We start from the raw sequence: 21,327 nt of genomic DNA, 5'->3' as shown, positions 1-21,327 counted from the left end.
AAAAGAAAGAAAGAATATGGATTTTAATAAAAAGAAGAAAAATATGTCAACTTTAAATAGTTTAGTAAAAAAAAAATTTTTTTTCCTCATCTTATTTAACCGTCACACCATTTTAGTTTCCTTTCTTAACATTTTTTGAACTCAGTTTACTTTGGTTTATTTTATTTACTTTTTCTTGTGAAGTAAATTACATAATGGAGGAGGAAACAAATTACTATGAACTTTTAGGTGTTGAAATTACGGCATCTGAAAAAGAAATTAAAAATGCTTATCGTAGAAAGGCTTTAAAGGTTCATCCTGATAAAAATCCCAGTCCAGATGCAGGTACATGACAAAACATAAAAAAAAAATAGATTATTAATAAAACTCACTTCTAATGAATTTATATTTTTTATAATAGCCAAACTATTTCATGCTTTAACACAAGCACAAGATTTATTGTTAGATCCAAAAAAGAGAAGTGAATATGATCAACGACATCGTGCAAGACAAGAACAATTGAAAAAAAAGAAAGAGATGGATTCCAAGAGAAGACAAGCTCAAGAAGATTTAGAAAGACGAGAAAAGGAAGCAAAGAGAGCCAAGACCGACCAGGATCAAGCCAAAGCACAATATGAAGCAGAATTAGCTCGTTTACGTGAAGAAGGTGCTAAAAGAAGACAAGAAAATTGGGCAACCGAAAACAATAAGCCTACTGAGCCAGGTAAAATGCATAATAAAGATGTATGTATTGTTCTTTTTTTGTTAACTTTTTCTTTTTTTTTTATTATTATCCAAAAAGAAACATCAGCAGAAAATGAATTAGGAGCAGTAAAGTTTAAATGGAAGCGTAAAAAATATGATTTTTCAGAGCAAGATCTTTATGATTTATTAAATTCAATTGCTGAAGTGGATTCACTAGCATTATCAGAAAAAAAGAAAGGAAGTGCAATTGTTATATTTAAAACAGTAGTGGATGCTGTGAGTATACATATTTATTTATTATTTTCGACTTGTGAAAATATTTATGTGTTTATCTAGTATAGTATTATTACTAAAAAAGATACAGATCCTACTTTATCAAAATTTGAAAGTATTTATTGGGCAACAGGCAAACCACCTGCATTAGTTGAAAAAATGATTAAAGCAGAAGAATTAAAAAAGGAAGCTCAGGCTGCTTTATATGGTACGCATAGTAGATTAACTACGGCAACTGGAAAACCTTTATTTTCAATTGTATCACAATCTTCTTTTTTCAAAAACTTGAGTAATATACCCGCTTTTCAGGTATTAAAAAGTTTAAAAATATAAAAGAATGAAAAACTAACATGTTAACATTAGAACTCTATTCCATCTAAATTATCAGATAATGACTATGAATCAATAACGTTAATGAAAATGAGAGAGGCTGAAAGAAATAGATTGTTAACAATCCAGCAACAAAATGAACAGGCTGTAAAGCAACAATGATAGTATTTGTATATTTGTCAAGATAAATTATGAATAAAATATGAATCAAAGACACAGTTTTATGAATTTTGCAACAAATTAGTAAAATAATAACACGCTATAGCCAAATTATAAAAGTGTGATAATCATGTATTATATACATGTATATAATCTTATCATAAATTCATGTATTTCTAGCTTAATGATATTTACTAATTATTTTTGATTATAATATAATATTGTAAGTAATATGTTATAGAATAAGTCAAGGAATATATGTTACTGTTTGAATCAAAAGAAAAAAAAAACATCTCCTTTTTTTTTGTTAACAGTAGATATATTGAATTATATTTTATAAATCAGTATTATATTAAAGTAGGTAAAGGTATCTTATGTAAATAAGAATCTATATTCACCATTCTTTATCATTAAATAACTTAGTAATTTATGACTAAAATGAATGAATAGATAAATACATATGGAATAAAGGGGATAGACGTCAGTATTGTATCCTGGAAATGCTTATAGACAAGAACGCATTAATTGTTTTGTGCATTTATTATTAACTACTAGATATTTTGAAACTTAATGATGAATGGTGAAAGATCAATATCAACAGAGAGTGTGCAGATCATTTCTCAGATACAGAAAAAATATATCATTATTTTCTCCGTAATTATGTTGACGATAGTTGAATAATGAATATACTTTTCTTATACATTTATGTGTATATATTCTGATTTGGTTTGTTACGCTTTAGCATTGTATATCTTAGTGTAAATTACTTTTTGTCTAAACATCAAATACTTTAAATACAATGTTTGACTCTCAACCAATCTATATAATAAATCTGACTCAGTATCATTGAATTCATCATCTTTTTAAATATACTTTATTCGAAATGTTATGATTGACATTCAATATTCATATAACCGTATTATACACTATAAAATTAATTCAATCTTTTAATAGTAATCTAGCATGTTAAAACCGAAAAATACTCTAAAATTTAATTACTTAACCTCATGTATGGCTGTTATTAGATGTAATCTATAATTTAATTCAATTAGATAGTGGTTTTCAATTTTATAATATCTATTTCCTGTAAAATAGAAATAAAATAGCATTATATTTATTGTAGGAACAATAGGCCATGTTGTAATTGATAACTATTGAATATAAATTTACCAAAGTAATGAAATTTTGTATATAAAAACAATTTGAGTCAAGCTAATGATAAACCAACTGAAATATCTCGAAATATCTTAATTTCCTTATGATCTGAAGAGATCGATTACAAGTCAAATATAAGATATTATATATTTTGTTATCCTTGTCTGTAAAGTAATATTAGATTATACTCTATTATTATTATTTTTCACAAGTTGTATTCTATAGTCTTGTCATTATTCTCAAAAATACAATACTCAACGGAACATATAATATAAAAATATTTTTATCCTACTAACCCTTATTTTATTATTATCCTCAATAAATATTATTTGGCAAGTTTTAAATTATTCTCTTTTGTTTTATTTCTCTTATTTAAACTACAATAATGATAATAGTCACTTTCTATAAAGCTAAATCAATAAAGATAAACTATGATTTATTAAATACAATAATAAAGATATCGTTCAAATAAAAGCAATATACTGAATAGTAAATAATGTTAATAATTCCAACTAATTGAGCTTTAACATATAATACTATTTGACATAGTTGGCTTCTTCAGGCATTATTCGTTTCAATCAATAATAATCCTTTTGTTAGAATATGTCATAATATTTTTAGATTAGTATAATAAGAATAGTATAAGTTAAATAATGTACATATTTATTTTGGGATCAGCTATGTTCAATTGTATAATACCTTTTACTTGAATTACTGCTTTTTTTTTTAATCTGTAATAGTTATTATTATATGAAAAAGTAATAAATAAAATGAATTTGTTAGATTAAATAATAATAAACATAATCATTGACACAAAAAAAAAACCTAATTTCTTTATACGTTAAGTAAGTTCTATATAGCTTTTTTTTTTCTGCATGATGTACCATCACATATACTAACTGTGATATTATGGATTATATTAAAAATAAAAGATATGAAAAGAGAAAAAATACGAAAAAGAAGTATAGTTCGAGACTGTTTATTCAATGTAAAAAAGATAATAAAAAAGAGAATTAAAAAGATAAAGATTATATCGTGCCTAAACAACTGCTTATATTTATACGAGTAGATCCTGAATCAAAAAAATAAAAAAAAACTATGAAAGAACAAGAGTCGTGAAACAATGTTAGTATTCAGATATATATCTTGTTGATTCAAGAGACTGATATATAGACTATCTATTGGGCGTTATAATTGTATAATAATTTGATTGAGGTCTAAAATAAAAATTTTGTCGTTTGATCTGAGTATAGGTTCTTGATGTCTTTTATATTTTTATTTAATTGGATCAAAGACGATCTGAATACTTTATCAAGGTTATAAAAATTAAATATTTAGAAATGATACGATGTCAATAAGTTTTATATTATTTTACAAGATATTATATACAGAGTTTTATTATATATTCAGGCTTATAGTTCATTCTGTATTATGTAATTCATCCTTTATAATATTACTTTTGCTCATTTCCAGAGCTTGTTCTATAACACTAACTTAAAGAGAATATTAATAGTAATAATAACATACTATATAATCTTTAAAGAAAAAAAAGCTTTTTTTTTCAATATAAGCATATATCAAATATTACAAAGTGTATTAACTTTATACATAATAAGATATTTATTTAGTAAAGGCATATGTAAAATTGTTTCCACTCAACATACTATATTATTTAAAGCAGTATTCTAAAAAAAAAAATCTTCATTATAATATAAGATTTAACTCCAACAATAAACGACTAAACACGTCATAAATTATAATCGTTTTGATTGGCTGGCGGTGTTTCAATATATTTGATAAATAATATAATTTTTTAAATGTGATGGAAAAACAACAATGGCTTCTTGGTTTAGTGGTATAATTCTCGCTTAGGGTGCGAGAGGTCCCGGGTTCGATTCCCGGAGAAGCCCTTCCTTTTGATTTTTTTTCTTCTCAGTGTCTTTAGCGGCTGCTTTTTTTTTTTTCTTTTTTTTTAATTCGTGTTCAATATAGTTGTAAGTATTATCTATTACAATAGCTCAGTATCGCATATCAGTTAGAAAATGACATTAAGAAGTTATAATAAATGTAGTGAATTATTATATGTAAATGAATATGTTCTTTATTGAATTTATAAATTTTCTGATATTTTTATATTTTGCCCTAATGTAATACAGATATTTGATTTTGGTATAACAAAAGTAAAAGAATTGAAAACTTACAACAATACTAATATATTGATGTATAAAAGGAAAATAACGTTATTCTATAATATAATAAAATAAAAATAGAAAAATTATACACATTGTTAAACTATTTAATGATATTAATAGTACCAGTCATGACATACACATGATAATTAGACATCTTTATAAAATATCTATTTTTTAGTTTATATAATTATCTTATCAAACTCTGAGCTATTCTATATATAAAGTGATATATGCCATTATTATATCAAATCAGATACAGTACATGATAGAATTGCATATTGTCTTTGTTACGAATATAGTACTTAATCACATTATTGTGCGAATATCAAAAAGTTGTATTTATTTTCAAGATTCAAAAAGTAGTTAATTTATCAAGATAAAATAAAATAAAAGGGCTTATTTATACATAGCCTTCATTGCTAATATAAAAGTAAGATGTTCACTAATAATATAGTTGTTATAATTAGTAGCCTCTTTAACGCACATGATTTGATTACTTTTTATAAAGTGCTGTATCAAAAAAAAAAAAAAAAAAAAAAAAAAAAAGATTACACAGTGTAGGTGTAAATAATTATTAATTACATATAAGAAAGAATATAGTATTTGCTAAATATTATATATAAGCTTAAAACAATCCTCTTTTTTTTTTATTGTTATATTTCTAAACATTAAAATTACAGACAACAGCATAAGTTTGATCTTCAATAACAGCTTCCACACGAAGTTCTACTTCACCAAAATACATCTACATAATTATAAAAATAAGAATTTAATGTAATGATTAAATATCTAGTTACCTTAATAGTTAATGGAACTGGATCACCATTCTTTTTATTTGGTAATGTAGGCATGGGAATTTCAAAATCAAATACTTTTCTAATATTAGTTGTGGATGTAGAAATAGTATATCTAGGTTCAGTTTTACTATCAGAAGCAAAAAATGTACATGCTGTATGACTTGGATAATAAGTAGTATAGCTACGTGAAATGCAACTATCAATATCTATCAATGATTAAGACAAGTATATAAGTATTATAAAAGTTAACAAATTTTACAAAAGAAGAAGAAAAAGGGTGTACCTAAAGGCTTTCCTCGCTCAACATAAGTTGAGAATCGATTATCGCAGCGGATACTACCATCTGGTCGAACAACCTTATATTCAAGAGGATCTATATTGGGATCAAATATATTTGTAATTTCAATCCCATACCAAAATCTAGGTATACGTGTAGCAATTTTTGTAGGACACATTCCAAAAATGACAGCTCCCCGAGACACTGCCATTTCTATTTATTATTTTTGAATTTATATGTGAGCCAAAAAAAAAAAAAAAAAAAAAAAAAAAAAAAAAAAAAAAATACTGTTGTATTACTATTTTTCATTTATCTTACCTGGTCTATCAGGCTGCACAATTCGAATTTTTTCAGACAAGAATTCTTTTTCCATTTGATTATATAAATAAGCGGATGAACCAAAACCACCTACCATAAAAATGGCTTTTAAGTTGGTCGTATCCTTTTTTAGTTCACGGCAGAGATGAACTACTTCTTGAACAACAGGATCAAATACATGGTTCTTGAGTTCTTCTTTTGTAAATGTCATGTTGCCTTCATCTAAACCAATAGAAGGTTCAGTTTTGGTAACAAGATCGAACCCCATAGATATATCTGAATAAAGATCATCTGTTCCATCAAATAATGGCTTTAAATTATCTACACATGCTTGAAGACTTAGCATTTTAAACTAATATTTACTTATACAATATGTATATAATTACCGACAAAAATATCCATCATATGATCGAGAGGGGCCTCAGGAATTTTGACTATTCCATTAGGCGACCTTCGAATCACTTTTTTTAATTTTTTTCTTAAAAGTTTTCTAAAATTTCGATCTATAAATGTTGATCCACAAGATTTACCAATGCCTTTTGTACTTTCTCTAAATTTACGTCGACCTGATGTATCAATGTCAACTCGAAATACAATCAAGTCAACAGTACCCCCTCCAGCATCACATATCATAAATTCATCACCATGCTGCATATTGAATTTATCACATGTCTTCTCACAATAAAGTGCAGCTGCCTCAGGTTCAGAGATTAACATGAGTCGATCTCTGTGATCACTAGCATCTATAATACCTGCCTTCAAGGCTGCATCTCTCATAATTTGCTTTGATTTGTCTGACCACATGGCTGGAACCTAATATACATTTTTTTTTAGTACTTTAAAATTCTCTAAACAAAAAATTTATACAACATACTGTTAAGCAAAATCGAGCTTGCTTTTCAAAATCCTTATGAAATCCTTTTTTAGTCATATCCGTTTTTACACATGCATAAAATTTTTGCAAATAATCTTTGTGATTGATAATATGAGATTCTTTATGTATGTATGTATGTATACATACATATAGTTTTTTATACATGTGTATACTATTTACCTGCAATAATATCAGTGGCTGTTAAATCTAATGGTAATTGCCTTACAATTCCTTCAAGACTATCATCCAGATATAGCTTAAATTGCTGCAAAATAGTAATATTAGGGAATTTAGATTTCCCAGATTTAGCTGATCTACCCCATTGAATTAGTTTCTATTTAATCCAGTTAAATTTCTCTAGTCCTTAACATATATGCATGAAGAGTAGAGAGCTTACATTATTATCTCTATTATATAACTATAAAAGGCAAATGTATATTTATGAATTTCACAGTAATAATAAAAGAAGTCTAATAAGTACTTACGCAAACAGTTGGGCACTATTTTACAAATAAAGAGTATATTATTTAATTGTTATACACAGATATATGTAAGTATATATACATAATATACATTACTTTTGGATAACTATAATCAGGTTGTCCGGGCCTAACAGAAGAGTAAATAAATATTTTGTTTAAAAGTTAGTTTACGTATACACATATATTTTTCTTATTGCTAATTACCATTTACTAATGTCTGTAATTTCGTTATCGTTCATGTAAGCATAAGATGCACCTGAAAAGGTCGTGCCTAAAAATAAAAAATAATATATATATACATATATACTTTCTAGTTTCATATTAATAAATTGAATTTACCAAAGTCAATTCCAATGACAATGGGATAGTCTTTATCAGAAAATGGAGTAACCATAAACCCAGTTTATATTATAAAAAAAGAAGAAGAAAAAGAAAAAAAAAAGGAATGGTACAACGTTTATGGGCTATACAAGGTGCTACAATAATATTTTTGTATTATTATAAGCCTTTTTTTAAAATTTATTATTATAATAATATCCATCCATAGTGTTGCAATAGTTATAGAAGTGTATTGTATTATTTATAATACATCTTGGATATAGCACATTGATAAAAACACGTTGTTTATTTTATTTTATCTTCTTTTCTTTTGTATCTGTACGCATGGTCCTAGATCAATTTACTGCTATTCTAAAAAAAAAAAAAAAAAAAAAAAAAAAAAAAAAAGTTGTGTTTAAATCATTTAATATGCATTTAGGCTCGTTTTTTATACACATTATTCTTTCTTCATTTAAACAATTGCATTAATAATGAACAGCAAAGACAATTACAAGCTTGTTATTGCTTATGATTTTGGTACAACTTTTTCTGGAGCTTCGTATGCTTTCACTCATATAACGACAACCCCTGAAATTTTTGATATACAAAAATGGTAACAAAAAAGTGATTTATATGTGGTTTTTTTTTATCAAATATAACATGAAATTATCAAGGCCGCAAAAAGGTGGAGACTTTTATCCAAAAACACATACTTTGTTAGTCTATAAACGATCTAATCCAATTGTAATGATCGAATGGGGACATGGCGCCAAGAAGATGATGCTTAAACCACAAGCTGCTAAGGAAAATATAATTTTATCAAACTTTAAACTCAATTTAGATGAATCCTTACAAAGGGGCATAGCAGAAAATTATCGGTAAGAAAAAAAAAAAAGAAGATATTATATCTTAATTAACTTAAAAAAAAATAGGTCTAACGTAGATATTATTGCTGATTATTTAAAAGCACTTCATGAATATGTTTTAGAAGAGCTTAGCAAAGGATTTGCCAAAAATTATGATCCAAATCATTTTCGATATTGCTTAACAGTACCCGCGATGTGGTCAGATTTAGCAAAGTATTCTATGAGAAAAGCCGCTGTAAAGGCTGGCTTGGTTCGAAAGGAGGATTCAGAAGATAGGCTAATGCTTATATCAGAACCAGAAGCAGCTGCTCTTTATTGCGAGAGAATGTGCGATCAAGCCAACCTGAAAAAAGGAGACCGCATATTAATCTGTGATGCTGGGGGCGGAACAGTTGATTTAATTGTGTTTGAAATTATTAATGATGGGATACAAAATACAAATCGACTCAAAGAAGTGACAAAGGGTATTGGCGAAAGCTGTGGAAGTATATTTTTGGATAAAAAGTTTAAAGATTTATTAGAAGAAAGGTTAGGTCAACAAGTTAGAAGTCTACCTGCTATTGTTATTAATAGTTTGATGGATCAGTTTGTTAATAATATAAAACCAGAATTCGATGGATTAGATGACCAATATTTGACTTTACCCTTTTCTATTAATTTAGATGAAATTGATATGGAAAAGGATAGTGGTCTTGATGAAGGTATAATGGTACTTAGAGCAGATGAATTAAAGAAAAAGGTGTTTGATCCTATTGTAGATCGTGTAGTAAAGTATAAAACACGGTGACTATTTTCCCTCTTTAACAATTTAACGTAAATAGATTTCATTATTGGAAAAGCAGTATAACTCAATCCCCAATAAGGAACTTTCTTGTATATTTCTTGTTGGTGGTTTTGGTTCTTCAAATTATTTGTATCATCGAGTACAAGAAGCATTTTCCACTAGAGTTAATCAAATCTTATGTCCCCCAAGAGCTGCACTAGCTGTTGTAAGAGGTGCTGTCTATTTTGGACTTAATCCTCGGACTGTAACGTCTCGTATTTCTCGACGAACATATGGTATCAATGCTGGCTTACCGTTTGACGAAAGTTTAGATCCTCCTTCATCTCGCGTAATACGTCCTGATGGAAGTATTCGTTGTACATCAAGGTTTCTTGTATTTGTAAGAAAGGGTAATTTATTACCAATAGATCATTGTATTCGAGAAACCATGTTTGTTTATTATGGAACAATTGGAGCGACAGATATTGTTTTGTATGCTACAGATGATAGACTAGAACCAAGATACGTTTATGAGTCAGGAGTTAAACAAGTAGCTGCTATCTCAGTACCAATACCTGAATTACCTAATGTTATTCTAGGAGAAAGAATATCCTATACAGTGAGGTAAATTAATATTATTAAAAATCGCTTAATAAAATTATTTAACTTATATTTTATAATAGAATGTATTTTGGTTTGACAGAAATTAGAATGGAAGCAGACTTTGGAGCAGGTATTGTGCATAAGCTTCGTTGTAATTTTGATGCTGATGATAAATATGACGACGAAAATCAAGCAATTTGTTGATGAAAATCACTACACTTCATTATTTACGATGTTTGCATATTTTATAATAATTCTCCTGTAAATTAGTATTTTATATTGAAAAAAAAAATGCACTTAGCAATAAGAGAATATATTAGTCATGCTGTAAAATAACTTGCTTTGAGTTTTTTTTTTTTTTTTTTTTTTTTTTTTTTTTTTTTTTTTTTCATGTGAACTATCTATTTTTCATAGAACAACAGCCGTCATCCTGATAGGTAATAAAAATAAAAGTGTTGTACTTTGATATAGCAGTTATATAGAATTTTATTAAGCGCCACCTAAAATTATACTTACAAGTCTTTCTTCTTCAAACTATATTGTTGATATTCTACATCCTTCTATATTCTATTATTACTGTTAGTATTAAGTAATACTTTATTAATAGGTATTAATCACAATAAAAAATGATGGCACAACAAACTACTATCGTACTTTATTTTATTTCCAAGTTATAAAAATTTGTATTCTATTAGAATTGACTTATAATTAATCAAGTTAACAAAAATAATAAAATATTATCTTTTTACTCAATAAAAATCATATTGTAATAATTTTTATAAGAATTATAATAGACTATTAAAGCAAATAAAAATCTTTCTTGCGACACTACTGTCACGATACGACAAAACAGCCTAAATATAATATTTTTAGACGCAACTGATATAAAATATAAAAATTTATAGTCAAACTAAATGAAGCTACTATGTCTCCGAATAAAGAGCACGACACTTAAAAAATAAAAAAAGAACTCTCCGGCGGGGAATTGAACCCCGGTCTCCCGCGTGACAGGCGGGGATACTCACCACTATACTACCGAAGAAGCTGTTGATTGTAAAATTTTTAATTAAAATATAACTATAAATAAATTTAAAAATCACGTGACTCAACCAATGAAATTTACCTTCTGTCTTTTAATTGTTACTTTATATTTTATATATTTTTTAATTGTCGTTATATCGAGTTTGTAATCTTTTCAATGAGTTGGCTCTTGTAAATTATTATATCGAATATTGTGTGCTAAGGATATCAACCAGTTAAAAAAAGAAATAGAGAACGAATTAAAGAGCAACTTAAGATTTATCTTGTAATTGTTTTGAGTGCAAAAAGATAACGAAAGAGATATACTTTATGCTTTACTTAATGTTTTCTAAAGGTAGTTTATGATACATCATATTGAAAAATAAAATCTATACAAAGCTTATTCAATATAGAAGTAGCTTAATACATGTTATTTGTGTTGATGATATCATTTATCGTTATTTATATCACAACTGATAAGCTTCAATAATATAATTGTTGTGTATATAATGATGTATTACATAATATCTTATAGTATACAGATCAGAGTCATGAAGGACCGAATGATATTATAGTCATTAGTTGTATACTTTATGCGTATAATATTACTTGATTTCAGTTTATAAGACATTCTTGTGATAAGAAAAATAATATTATAATAAATACTAACATTACGAGATAATGATAAACCAAACAATAGTGTAAAGAGTTATGAATGATAAAGATATATGAATTATAGATTGTATCTATTAGTTATATATCCACATTATTATTTAATATACTAATATACTAATTTATAAATATAATCATATACTATCTATACATTATACACTATAAAATATATTGATATTCATTCAAGTAGTACATTGAAGAATGAATAGAATACAAAGAAATCTATATCAAAAAATATCTTCCCTATATCATTCACAAGTATGAAAAAACGAGACCTCGTTATTTAGTTCCAAGAAAAATAGTCGACTAGATCGAGCATGAATAATTTAATTTTTATTAGAATGAGTTAACTAAGATTAATTCTCAATCAGGGCAAAGACTAGAAAGCTCAAACAAAATAACTTTAATCATTTTATGGGAAATATTCTTCTTTCAAGATATCTTCATTCTGTTCCTGTCGCAAAGTAACCTGTTCTCCACAAGATATAAATAAGGATTCATTTTGCACTTATTTTGAGGGATTCAATTTTTTATTTTTATTAATTTTTATTTTTATTCAATTAATAATAAAAGCCTTGTACAAAATTTTCACAGATTTATTCTGCTTTCTTTTTTATCTCTACCTTATCAACAATAATTTTCAAAACTTGATACATATAAAAGATACTACATGTCATGAGTTGACTTATAGTATCATGTTTCTTGATTAAACATGAGGATCAGAAAATTATTCAAGGAATTTTATTTAGATTCCCCCGAAACTCTATTGATCCACTTCATCAAATAATATTAAAGACTTCTAACACTTCATTATCTATAACATATCTTATTAAGTAGTAACTAATACTTTTCTGATTCGCATCTTATCTCACACTTCTTTAACAATTCTTATAAATGCCCTATCAATTTAAATCCACAAATAAAATCATTGACTTTAGAACTATTGTTCACTCTCGTTGACCTTCTTTTGTCTTTATATTATTTTTATTTGATATTTTACAAGAAATATTACACTACATAATTAAGCATATCTAATTATAATAGCTATGTATAATATTCAACTAATAATATCATCATCAACATCAGATTGATAACAACTATTACTTGTTATTTTATCAGACTAATCTTAGAACATTGTAGTAAATGCTAGCAAAAAGAAAATTACTTAGTGAATCAAGGCATAATGCCTGAAGAAACAAATTGTATCGAATAATATTGCACGCTAAATCAAGATTGTACATTAGATGTCAAATATAGATTGATTATCATCATTTCCTTTAAATTCCATATTTCTAATATAGAATCAAGGAATCGATAAAAGATGCTTGTTAAAAACTATAAAAGAAGCTGGTCACTTCGAAAAAAAAAGACCCATTAATTGTTATATTTTATTTTTTCTTTTAAATAAAACACTATAAAAAATTCTCACAAAATTTTTTCTTTCTTTCCTCTTTCACCAATCTAACACCAATATTAGTAGTCTATCTTGACTGTGAGACTCGTAAGTTTTAATTAGAATTAAACCTATGAGTAGAATATTTCTTCTAATAATTGTTGTTTGACGTGCCCTTAAATTTATAAATCATGAAGGAGTATATAAATAAGTTGAAATCCCTTCTTTTATATTATTTGTCCAGGTACTTTAAATCTGGAATTAAATAAAGGATAGTTAACTCTGACTATCTTATTTTGGTGATCGTTGAATTATTATGAAATTTATTTGATGTCAAATCGTAAAAGTATAATTTCATATAAACTCTTTGATCGTTATATTTTCAAAAAAAAAAAAAAAGAAAGTGACGCAAAAGGACAATGTATAGACAAACATAGAAAAAGGTGAAGGGAAACAAAGGCGTTTATCAGATAAGCAAAAACAGATGCAATTGATATCAGGTACCTCTGTAGCCATAGTAGAATGTTCTTCATGCAGTGAGGCAGGATATGCCAGTGCTCTTTCTAAACAATGTAAAAAACAATAATCACTATTTAGATGAGACGTTCAAAAAATCCCTCAGTTTTAACTATAAAAAATATACAGAAACATTCTATTTGGAATCAATTATCAGAATAAAATACAAAAATATATTCATAGAGACGATTATTAAACTCAGTAGGTTCGTTAGAAGTATAATCCTCAGTAGGTTCGTTAGAAGTATAATCCTCCGTGCTCAAATTTCTATCGACATCTATATTGCTGTTAATAAGAGATTAAATAACATAGTTGTAATAATTCAACAAGACGTCTAGTGCTCCATGTGCCAGCTGATTTTAGGTTAACATGTAACAAACAAATAAACGGTATATCTTTGATGATATTGTGCTTACTTTTGCCGACTTGAAGGAAGCACACTCTGGCCTAATAGTTTTGACCTGGTTACTATTGAAAATATGACTAGAGTACTTGAAATCTATATTAACCTCAAGGAATGGATGAATTTAATTCCTACCTTAATAAATCTTTCCTCCTCTTCCAAGGAATTTATCTTTGCTCTGAAATATATGCCTGCTAATATCAAACAAATACACAATAACTGGAATAACAAAAAGAGGAAAATGCCTCAAATATTTGCTATGACTCCTCAACCATTTTTGTATTGGCGATATATTACTATTCATAGTAAATCATTACAAGCAATAACAAAAGTACAAGCCGGGGCAAGCTACGAGGATTATATAAAACAGTTCAATATTACTTTTAACTTTAAAAAAGCCGGACTATAATAGATAAGAAATTATACGACTATATCCATGTGGAAAAAAAAACTAGTTACTAAATAATCTTATTATACTTCAGCATGGACAATCTCCTTAATTCTGAAAACAATTCTGATTTATTCTACTGTACCTTACAATCTGACGGCCATGGTATCTATTTTTTTTTTTTTTTTTTTTTTTTTTTTTTTTTTTTTTTTTTGCTAGGAAAACCGCAAATACTGAAATGCAAATCAGCTTTGGTTTAAATAATTTTTACAAGAGAGAAAGTAGACAAGTCAAGAAAAGATTAAAAACCTTAAAACTTAAATTATTGCGTCTAGAATTGTTGTCAAAAATAATCATATTATTTATATAACTATATTTTGAGCAACCTAGAGACTTTATTCACGTTTCGTGATATTAAATCAGTACCCTCTAATTTCCATTCATATCAGTGAAGACAATGAAGTAATACTGAAATGGCAAATATTCTTTTGAATAGTGGAAAGAAGTATAATCCTGCTAGGCACAAGCACACAAGTCCAAATGAAAGAATACAATAAATAAAAAAAAGCCGTAAACATAAGAAGACACAGCGGTAGTCAAAGACATCCTTTAAAAAAAAACAAAGTTAGTAGTACCTTTGATTGTATTTGGCAATGGTATGAAAAACAAGTATTTAGTATCAATAAGAGGAGTACTTTCTGAAACGGCTAATATATTATATAATGAATTCAAACAAAGATCAAAGTTTTTAAAGTCTTTAGTGATTGATATTAATGAATTCAGAATATCTAAAGTATTTGTATTAACTTTAAAGTGTGAATATTAAATACGCAGTAACTGTAAGATAAAAGATTTGAAACTATCAAGACTTCTCAATGGTAAATACTCTTATAATAATACTCAAATGCAAACATCACAGCATACTGTGGATTAGAGATACAATGCTAATAAAAATATACATGATATCTCACTTTCTATTTTAGGAAGGAAGGGAAAAACCTACTGTTCTTACTCAACACATTACCATAGAGAACACGGCTTCATCCTTTGACAACTAAAATATTTATATATAAATTGTTTACAAATTATTCTTTATTTGTCTAAAAACTAACAGTAATTTATTTTCGCTCTTTCTCAAATCAAATTCCCATTAATTCAAAAAAAAATTTCTATTCGTCTCGATCTTGAGCTGAAACACTGTAATAATAATAAAATGTCCGAGATTAATTTTGATTCTTCTCTTCTAAATATATAAAGGGAAAAAGGGAATTTTTTTCTTACAGCAACTAAAAAACTGATTGGTAAATATCTACGCGTTTTTTTTTCTGTAAAAATGATATGACGTGTCTTTTATTCTTGCATATCTGATAACCTACTGGTGTGTATATAGTTAACCATAATATCCTCCCCTTTTTTTTTTTTTTTTTTTTTTTTTTTTTTTTTAAATCTTTTTCTCTTTCTTTTTTATTTAAATTTGACATTTATCTAAAATGTCACAACAAGCACGTATTAATGTTGTTAGTGGGGGAGTTAGTAGAGTCCCACGTATTATTGAATTCCCTAAGGATAATGCTGGTAGACAACAAGTTATCTCTGACTTCTTTGGTTCTAATGTATTTGGTACTAAAGAAATGTCAGAAAGACTTCCTAAACCCGTATATAAGTCTTTTTGCGAACAACTTAAAGGTGGTCAAACATTAGATAAAATTACTGCAGATGCAATTGCTCATGCTGCTAAAGTTTGGGCTCTTGAACGTAACGCTACACATTTTACTCACTGGTTTCAGCCATTGAATGGTACAACTGCTGAAAAGCACGACTCTTTCTTAGCTTTAAAAACCACTTTTGCTAACGGTCTTCCTGAGGTAAACATACACACACATATATATATATATATATATTTACATGCATATAAATTAAATCATCATGCTTATCCATTTTTATTTTAAGGTTACTGCTATTGAAGCTTTCTCTGGATCAGAGTTATTGCAATCCGAACCTGATGCTTCTTCCTTCCCTTCAGGTGGTATGCGTACTACATTTGAAGCTCGTGGTTATACTGTTTGGGATACAAAGAGGTAATATATATACATATATATTTATAAAAAGCAAGAATAAAGTAATAATAACTTAATGCAAATTTCATTTTTATTTACGTAGTCCTATGTTTCTTCAAGAAGGTCCTCATGGCACAATGATTCTTTATATTCCTTCAGTTTTTATTTCTTATAATGGAGAAGCACTTGATGAAAAGTCTGTGCTTTTAAGATCTTCTTCAGTTATTTCTAAAGTTGCATTAGAAATTCTTCGTCTTATTGAACCTATTAAAGAAGGTATTTTTTTTTTTTTTTTTTTTTTTTTTTTTTTTTTTGGGAAGAGCTTATCACTTTATCTTATTTTAAGCGCTCTGATTGGCTTGTTAATTCGGAAATTAATTGATATATTTATCTTTTTTTTTTTTTTTTTTTTTTTTTTTTTTTTTTTTTTTTTTTTGTTTGACATTATTTAATAGATGTTCCTCGTACAAAAGAAATTTACACTACGCTCGGTACAGAACAAGAATATTTCTTGATAGATAGAGGACTTTATGCACTTCGACCTGATCTTAAGACATGTGGACGTACTTTAATTAGTGGACTTCCTGCTCGTCACCAACAATTAGAAGATCATTATTTTGGTAAGATCCCAAGTCGTGTCTTAGCTGCTATGAGTGAAGTTGAACTTGAATGCGCTAAACTGGGTGTACCTATTAAGACACGTCATAATGAAGTTGCCCCATGCCAATTCGAAGCTGCACCTCAGTTTGAAGAAGCTATGCTTGCCGTTGACCACAACTTATTAACGATGGATATTATGCATCGTGTTGCACATAAATATAAACTTAAATGTCTTTTCCATGAAAAGCCCTTTAAGGGTGTTAACGGTTCTGGTAAGCATTGTAACTGGAGTATTGCTACAGATCGTGGAGAAAACCTTTTGAATCCTTCTTCTACTCCTGAAACTAATTATCGTTTCTTAATCTTCTTGGTCGCTGTACTCAAGGCTGTACTTGACCATGGTGACCTCTTGCGTGCTGGTGTTGCCTCTGCTTCTAATGATCATCGTCTTGGTGCTCAAGAAGCACCTCCAGGAATTATTTCTGTCTTTTTAGGTTCTGAACTTACTGAGGTTTTGAATGCTATCGAAGAAGGTCGTCCTGTAAATAAACACGTTGCTGGTACTGAAACTACTCAAATGCGTGTTGAAGGTACTACACTTGATCTTAAGGTCGCTACTTTACCTAAATTAAACCGTGATCTGACTGACCGCAATCGTACATCACCTTTCGCCTTCACCGGTAACAAATTTGAATTCCGCGCTGTAGGTTCTAAGCAATCAGCTGCATTCCCTGTTACCATCCTTAACTCTGCAGTTGCCTCTGCTCTTATGGAAATTAAGGATGACCTTAAGAAACAAATGGGTGACAAGGAAACTGCTTCTGACGAAGATATGCTTGCTATTATTCGTAAGTATATTACCTTGACCAAGAATGTTCGTTTTGAAGGTGACAACTATACTGAAGAATGGGTCCAAGAGGCTGCTAAGCGTGGCCTTGTGAATATTACCAAGAGCCCTGAAGCTTTCAAACGTCTTTTGACACCCAAGAATGCAGAGATGCTCACTCGTCTTGGTGTCTTCTCAATGGCAGAACTTGAATGTCGTTATCACATTATGAGTGAAACATACGCTAAGGAAATCGTCATTGAGGCACAAACCCTCTTGGGTCTCTTACTTCAACATGTTCTTCCTGCTGCCTTCAGTTATCGCCGTGAACTCTCTGAATCCGCTGCTTTCTTAAAGCAAATAGGTGCTGAAGCTGCACCTGAATTAAAATGGTTGGCTCAATTGGCACCTATTATTTCTGGACTTCAAGAAGCTGTTGAAGAGTTAGATCATTTATTGGTCGAAGCACAACCTATCTTAGAGTCTGAGCCTGCTGCGGATCATGCTTGTTATAAGATGGCCCCTGCCATGGAAAAGGCTCGTTCTTATGCAGATCAATTAGAAAGACTTGTTGCTGATAAGTACTGGCCATTACCCAAGTATCATGAGTTATTCTCTACTCTTTAATTTTTTTTTTTCATTTTTTCATTTTTACATTTTTTACATTTTTTTTTTTCATTATAATCATTTAAAGTTATCTCTTTTTCGTCATGTAGTAATAAATTTACTTTTAAAATATATCAATATTTTTTAATATTTAACCTTTTTATTATCATTCGAAAGAAAAAAAAATACAATGTAAATGGTATATATATATATATATATATATATGTAATGAAGTTATTATAATCTTTTCCCTCTACGTCTTGAAGGTTTAACTTGCCGTGTATGTGTTTCAACACTTCCACCTTCCAACTCTGGATGTCCCTGAACCTTTTCACGGGCTTCCAAAAAGAAATTCAAATCGCGTATTTGGTCGCTTAACTCATCAATTGCCTTTTCTCTATCCTCAATACTTTTAAGCAATAGACTATTGATTTCTGACAAAGAATTTGTCAACTAACATAATATCGAATAGATAAATAAATACATATAATTTCAATCTTGACACTCGATATTTATTTAGTTTTCCCCCCTATATACGTACCTCTTTTTCTTCTGACCATACGTCTTTTGCATTCTCAAATCTTTCTTTCCAAATATGCAAATCACTGTCTGAATCAAGTTTTGTTCTGATTAAATCTCTAAAAAGTTTATCTTTCTGCTCGATTGAAATCTCTAATGATTTGTTTTCATTTTGTATTTTATCAAACTTTTCTAACAATGCTTTTGATTGTGATGCTAATACGGATAACTGTGATGAAACCTCATCTATTTGATTTTCATAATAAATACGCTGAGAATCTAATTGTGAACTAAGCAAGTAATTATATTCAATTGAAATGGCTTCCAATTTCTCCTATAAATGGAAAGAGAGAAAAAAAGAAAAAAAAAAAAGTCAATAAATAAATAGTATGAATCACTTCTATTGATTACTATTACTATCAAACCTGTATTGCTACATTCTCATTTGAATCATAATCTGCAGCACTCGGTAACTCCACCAATTTACCATCTACAGCATTTTGTATCAGACGTTGAACATAGTTGTCACCTGCATAGTCCCATACACGCTGTGTGTCAATCTCAAGTGCATAAAGATGATTTGTTTGTCGATAATGCTCGTAGGCATGAGCATTCATATATCTTCCACAACCAATATTTCCACAAATTAAACAAATCCAAAGACTCTCTTTTGAATGACATAAAGCGCATTCGTTATCTTCATCCTGATCACCAATCATTCGTTCTGTAGAGTTATTTTGTATGCTAATAGATGATGAAGATGTATCTACCTCAGAAGGTAATAACAGTTTTTTAGATTTTTGTGAATATCGACACACTGGACAACTGCCATCACCCCATTTTGATAAACAGTGGCAATGAAATGTATGTTGGCAAAAAATTGTTAATAGGCCTGTAGTATTTTCGTTCATAGGCTCTAAACAAACTGGACATATGGGTAAGGATTCTTCTTCTTCTTCTTTAGTTGGCATTTGTTGTATAAAAGGGAATGTATAAGGTGGTATAGTGACAGAGTTTATTTCTATTGCTTCAATATAAATAACTTTACATTTTTCTGGCTATGTCAAAATAGAATCATTAATATATATTTATACTTGTATAAAATAACATTCAAACCTACTTCCATAGAACTGAATAATCTATTATTATATTGTTTATAATAATTGTTTGCAGAATATGGATCTCTGAATTTCATTAAAACCATGTATAGATCTGGATTTACATCACTTTTATTATATACCAAAAAGATAAACGCTTTATTTTTGATGTTTTTTTTTCTTTTTTTTTTTTTTATAAAAATGACAAACTTACCGAACAATTCTATAATGGCTAACAAAGGGATCTACTGGTGCAATGAATTCAAGGAATTCAGGTATTGACAAATGAAATGGTATTGCATAAGTGCATAATATAATAGAAGTATCTTGAATGTTGGTTGTAGTTGTAGATATTGCTGATGAATCGTAGTTAAATTTTAATATACCGTGACAATGTTCTCCCTTTTCTATTGTTGGAGAAACAGATGCAATAGGTGGCCCTTTATGATTTGACATTAGTCAAAAATCTTCAGCAAAAGAAAAAAAAAAAAAAAAAAAAAAAGAAAGCTGTACATTTTATGACGTATAAAATAATCTACTAGGATTTCATTGGACGCTACTTTAATTTGTGGGAGCAGGTGAATAAAAGTTAATTCTGATAATTTCATGATTAATGTATTTTGAGTGCTGGAAAACTTAACTCAAGAGAGAATATGTATTTGTAGAATATTATAAATTTAAGTTACTAATAAACAGTATTGCTTTATTTTAAATAGGTAGTAAATAGAATATAAGTCATATTACGTAATATATATGACAATATTATATGATAGTATATGTTTATGTATAGGGTCTTTTTTTTTTTTGGAAGTATATCAGATACTTATATATATGTGTACATAAAACAACAAATATAATCGACGAAACAAACATTAAAAGAATGAGAAGACCAAGTATATTACTATGTTTAGGGTATAGTAAGTTTAGAATAATAAAAATAATATACGTACATAAAATAGATATATATATAGTAGGATGCCTTTTCTCTAATTCTTAAAAAAGGATCTTTAGTATTTGGCCAAAAACAAACAAATATATCGTAAACATGTAATGATAAATACATAAATATGAGTCTTCTCCTTTATAAAATATAGTTTATATATATACATATAAAGAAGAAGATGAATCTTGTGCTATTT

At 28.2% G+C, this 21,327-nt stretch overlaps 6 protein-coding genes and 2 non-coding genes across 8 annotated transcripts; 5 read left to right on the top strand and 3 right to left on the bottom strand.

Moving 5' to 3' along the window:
- Positions 1-194: 194 nt before the first annotated feature.
- Positions 195-1,290, top strand: BX663DRAFT_532027 (uncharacterized protein; the record flags this gene model as incomplete). The annotated part of the gene is made up of 4 exons (XM_051530423.1): positions 195-324; positions 401-703; positions 782-960; positions 1,021-1,290. 4 exons carry the CDS (start codon positions 195-197, stop codon positions 1,288-1,290), a joined length of 882 nt encoding a protein of 293 aa, XP_051381270.1.
- A 3,149-nt stretch (positions 1,291-4,439) lies between these two features.
- On the top strand, positions 4,440-4,511 carry BX663DRAFT_t92. The gene has a single exon. It is a non-coding gene; the product is annotated as a tRNA-Pro (tRNA).
- An 835-nt stretch (positions 4,512-5,346) lies between these two features.
- Positions 5,347-7,967, bottom strand: BX663DRAFT_515506 (uncharacterized protein). Its single transcript, XM_051528453.1, has 11 exons — positions 7,881-7,967; positions 7,746-7,812; positions 7,638-7,668; positions 7,545-7,559; positions 7,457-7,477; positions 7,240-7,393; positions 7,060-7,154; positions 6,572-6,998; positions 6,186-6,506; positions 5,874-6,080; positions 5,347-5,796 (listed from the first exon to the last, which is right to left on the bottom strand). The coding sequence occupies exons 1-11, from the start codon at positions 7,933-7,935 to the stop codon at positions 5,525-5,527; spliced, it is 1,665 nt and encodes a 554-aa protein (XP_051381269.1). The 5' UTR covers positions 7,936-7,967; the 3' UTR covers positions 5,347-5,524.
- Positions 7,968-8,272: 305 nt separating this feature from the next.
- Positions 8,273-10,461, top strand: BX663DRAFT_515501 (uncharacterized protein). The gene is made up of 5 exons (XM_051528452.1): positions 8,273-8,472; positions 8,534-8,737; positions 8,792-9,491; positions 9,547-10,112; positions 10,172-10,461. Exons 1-5 carry the CDS (start codon positions 8,351-8,353, stop codon positions 10,293-10,295), a joined length of 1,716 nt encoding a protein of 571 aa, XP_051381268.1. The 5' UTR covers positions 8,273-8,350; the 3' UTR covers positions 10,296-10,461.
- A 600-nt stretch (positions 10,462-11,061) lies between these two features.
- Positions 11,062-11,133, bottom strand: BX663DRAFT_t90. Its single transcript has one exon. It is a non-coding gene; the product is annotated as a tRNA-Asp (tRNA).
- Positions 11,134-13,660: 2,527 nt separating this feature from the next.
- Positions 13,661-14,030, top strand: BX663DRAFT_487850 (uncharacterized protein; the record flags this gene model as incomplete). The annotated part of the gene is made up of 2 exons (XM_051524779.1): positions 13,661-13,748; positions 13,774-14,030. The coding sequence occupies 2 exons, from the start codon at positions 13,661-13,663 to the stop codon at positions 14,028-14,030; spliced, it is 345 nt and encodes a 114-aa protein (XP_051381267.1).
- A 1,914-nt stretch (positions 14,031-15,944) lies between these two features.
- Positions 15,945-18,674, top strand: BX663DRAFT_515495 (glutamine synthetase type III N terminal-domain-containing protein). The gene is made up of 4 exons (XM_051528451.1): positions 15,945-16,348; positions 16,434-16,561; positions 16,644-16,816; positions 16,996-18,674. The coding sequence occupies exons 1-4, from the start codon at positions 15,974-15,976 to the stop codon at positions 18,591-18,593; spliced, it is 2,274 nt and encodes a 757-aa protein (XP_051381266.1). The 5' UTR covers positions 15,945-15,973; the 3' UTR covers positions 18,594-18,674.
- Positions 18,675-18,793: 119 nt separating this feature from the next.
- BX663DRAFT_515494 (uncharacterized protein) lies at positions 18,794-20,653 on the bottom strand. Its single transcript, XM_051528450.1, has 5 exons — positions 20,403-20,653; positions 20,212-20,317; positions 19,517-20,149; positions 19,114-19,425; positions 18,794-19,025 (listed from the first exon to the last, which is right to left on the bottom strand). The coding sequence occupies exons 1-5, from the start codon at positions 20,642-20,644 to the stop codon at positions 18,810-18,812; spliced, it is 1,509 nt and encodes a 502-aa protein (XP_051381265.1). The 5' UTR covers positions 20,645-20,653; the 3' UTR covers positions 18,794-18,809.
- Positions 20,654-21,327: the final 674 nt, after the last annotated feature.

The sequence above is a fragment of the Cokeromyces recurvatus genome, assembly GCF_025118155.1.
Source record: "Cokeromyces recurvatus strain NRRL 2243 chromosome Unknown BX663scaffold_19, whole genome shotgun sequence".
Taxonomy (NCBI): Eukaryota; Fungi; Mucoromycota; class Mucoromycetes; order Mucorales; family Mucoraceae; genus Cokeromyces; species Cokeromyces recurvatus.
Note: the sequence above shows the minus strand (reverse complement) of the source record. Positions and strands in the feature narration are given on the sequence as shown.

What these genes read in the sequence shown, in the direction of transcription:
- BX663DRAFT_515506 (XM_051528453.1), bottom strand. Translation starts at nt 7,935, where the DNA reads ATGGTTACTCCATTTTCTGATAAAGACTATCCCATTGTCATTGGAATT. An exon ending in TATGATGGATATTTTTGTCG is followed by an intron (nt 6,507 to 6,571) that starts GTAATTATATAC and finishes AAGCATGTGTAG; the next exon opens with ATAATTTAAAGCCATTATTT. An exon ending in TGAGCGAGGAAAGCCTTTAG is followed by an intron (nt 5,797 to 5,873) that starts GTACACCCTTTT and finishes AATCATTGATAG; the next exon opens with ATATTGATAGTTGCATTTCA.
- BX663DRAFT_515501 (XM_051528452.1), top strand. Translation starts at nt 8,351, where the DNA reads ATGAACAGCAAAGACAATTACAAGCTTGTTATTGCTTATGATTTTGGT. An exon ending in ATTTTTGATATACAAAAATG is followed by an intron (nt 8,473 to 8,533) that starts GTAACAAAAAAG and finishes GAAATTATCAAG; the next exon opens with GCCGCAAAAAGGTGGAGACT. An exon ending in GGCATAGCAGAAAATTATCG is followed by an intron (nt 8,738 to 8,791) that starts GTAAGAAAAAAA and finishes AAAAAAAAATAG; the next exon opens with GTCTAACGTAGATATTATTG.
- BX663DRAFT_515495 (XM_051528451.1), top strand. Translation starts at nt 15,974, where the DNA reads ATGTCACAACAAGCACGTATTAATGTTGTTAGTGGGGGAGTTAGTAGA. An exon ending in ACTGTTTGGGATACAAAGAG is followed by an intron (nt 16,562 to 16,643) that starts GTAATATATATA and finishes TTATTTACGTAG; the next exon opens with TCCTATGTTTCTTCAAGAAG. An exon ending in TATTGAACCTATTAAAGAAG is followed by an intron (nt 16,817 to 16,995) that starts GTATTTTTTTTT and finishes ATTATTTAATAG; the next exon opens with ATGTTCCTCGTACAAAAGAA.
- BX663DRAFT_515494 (XM_051528450.1), bottom strand. Translation starts at nt 20,644, where the DNA reads ATGTCAAATCATAAAGGGCCACCTATTGCATCTGTTTCTCCAACAATA. An exon ending in ATGAGAATGTAGCAATACAG is followed by an intron (nt 19,426 to 19,516) that starts GTTTGATAGTAA and finishes TTCCATTTATAG; the next exon opens with GAGAAATTGGAAGCCATTTC. An exon ending in TATGGTCAGAAGAAAAAGAG is followed by an intron (nt 19,026 to 19,113) that starts GTACGTATATAG and finishes ATATTATGTTAG; the next exon opens with TTGACAAATTCTTTGTCAGA.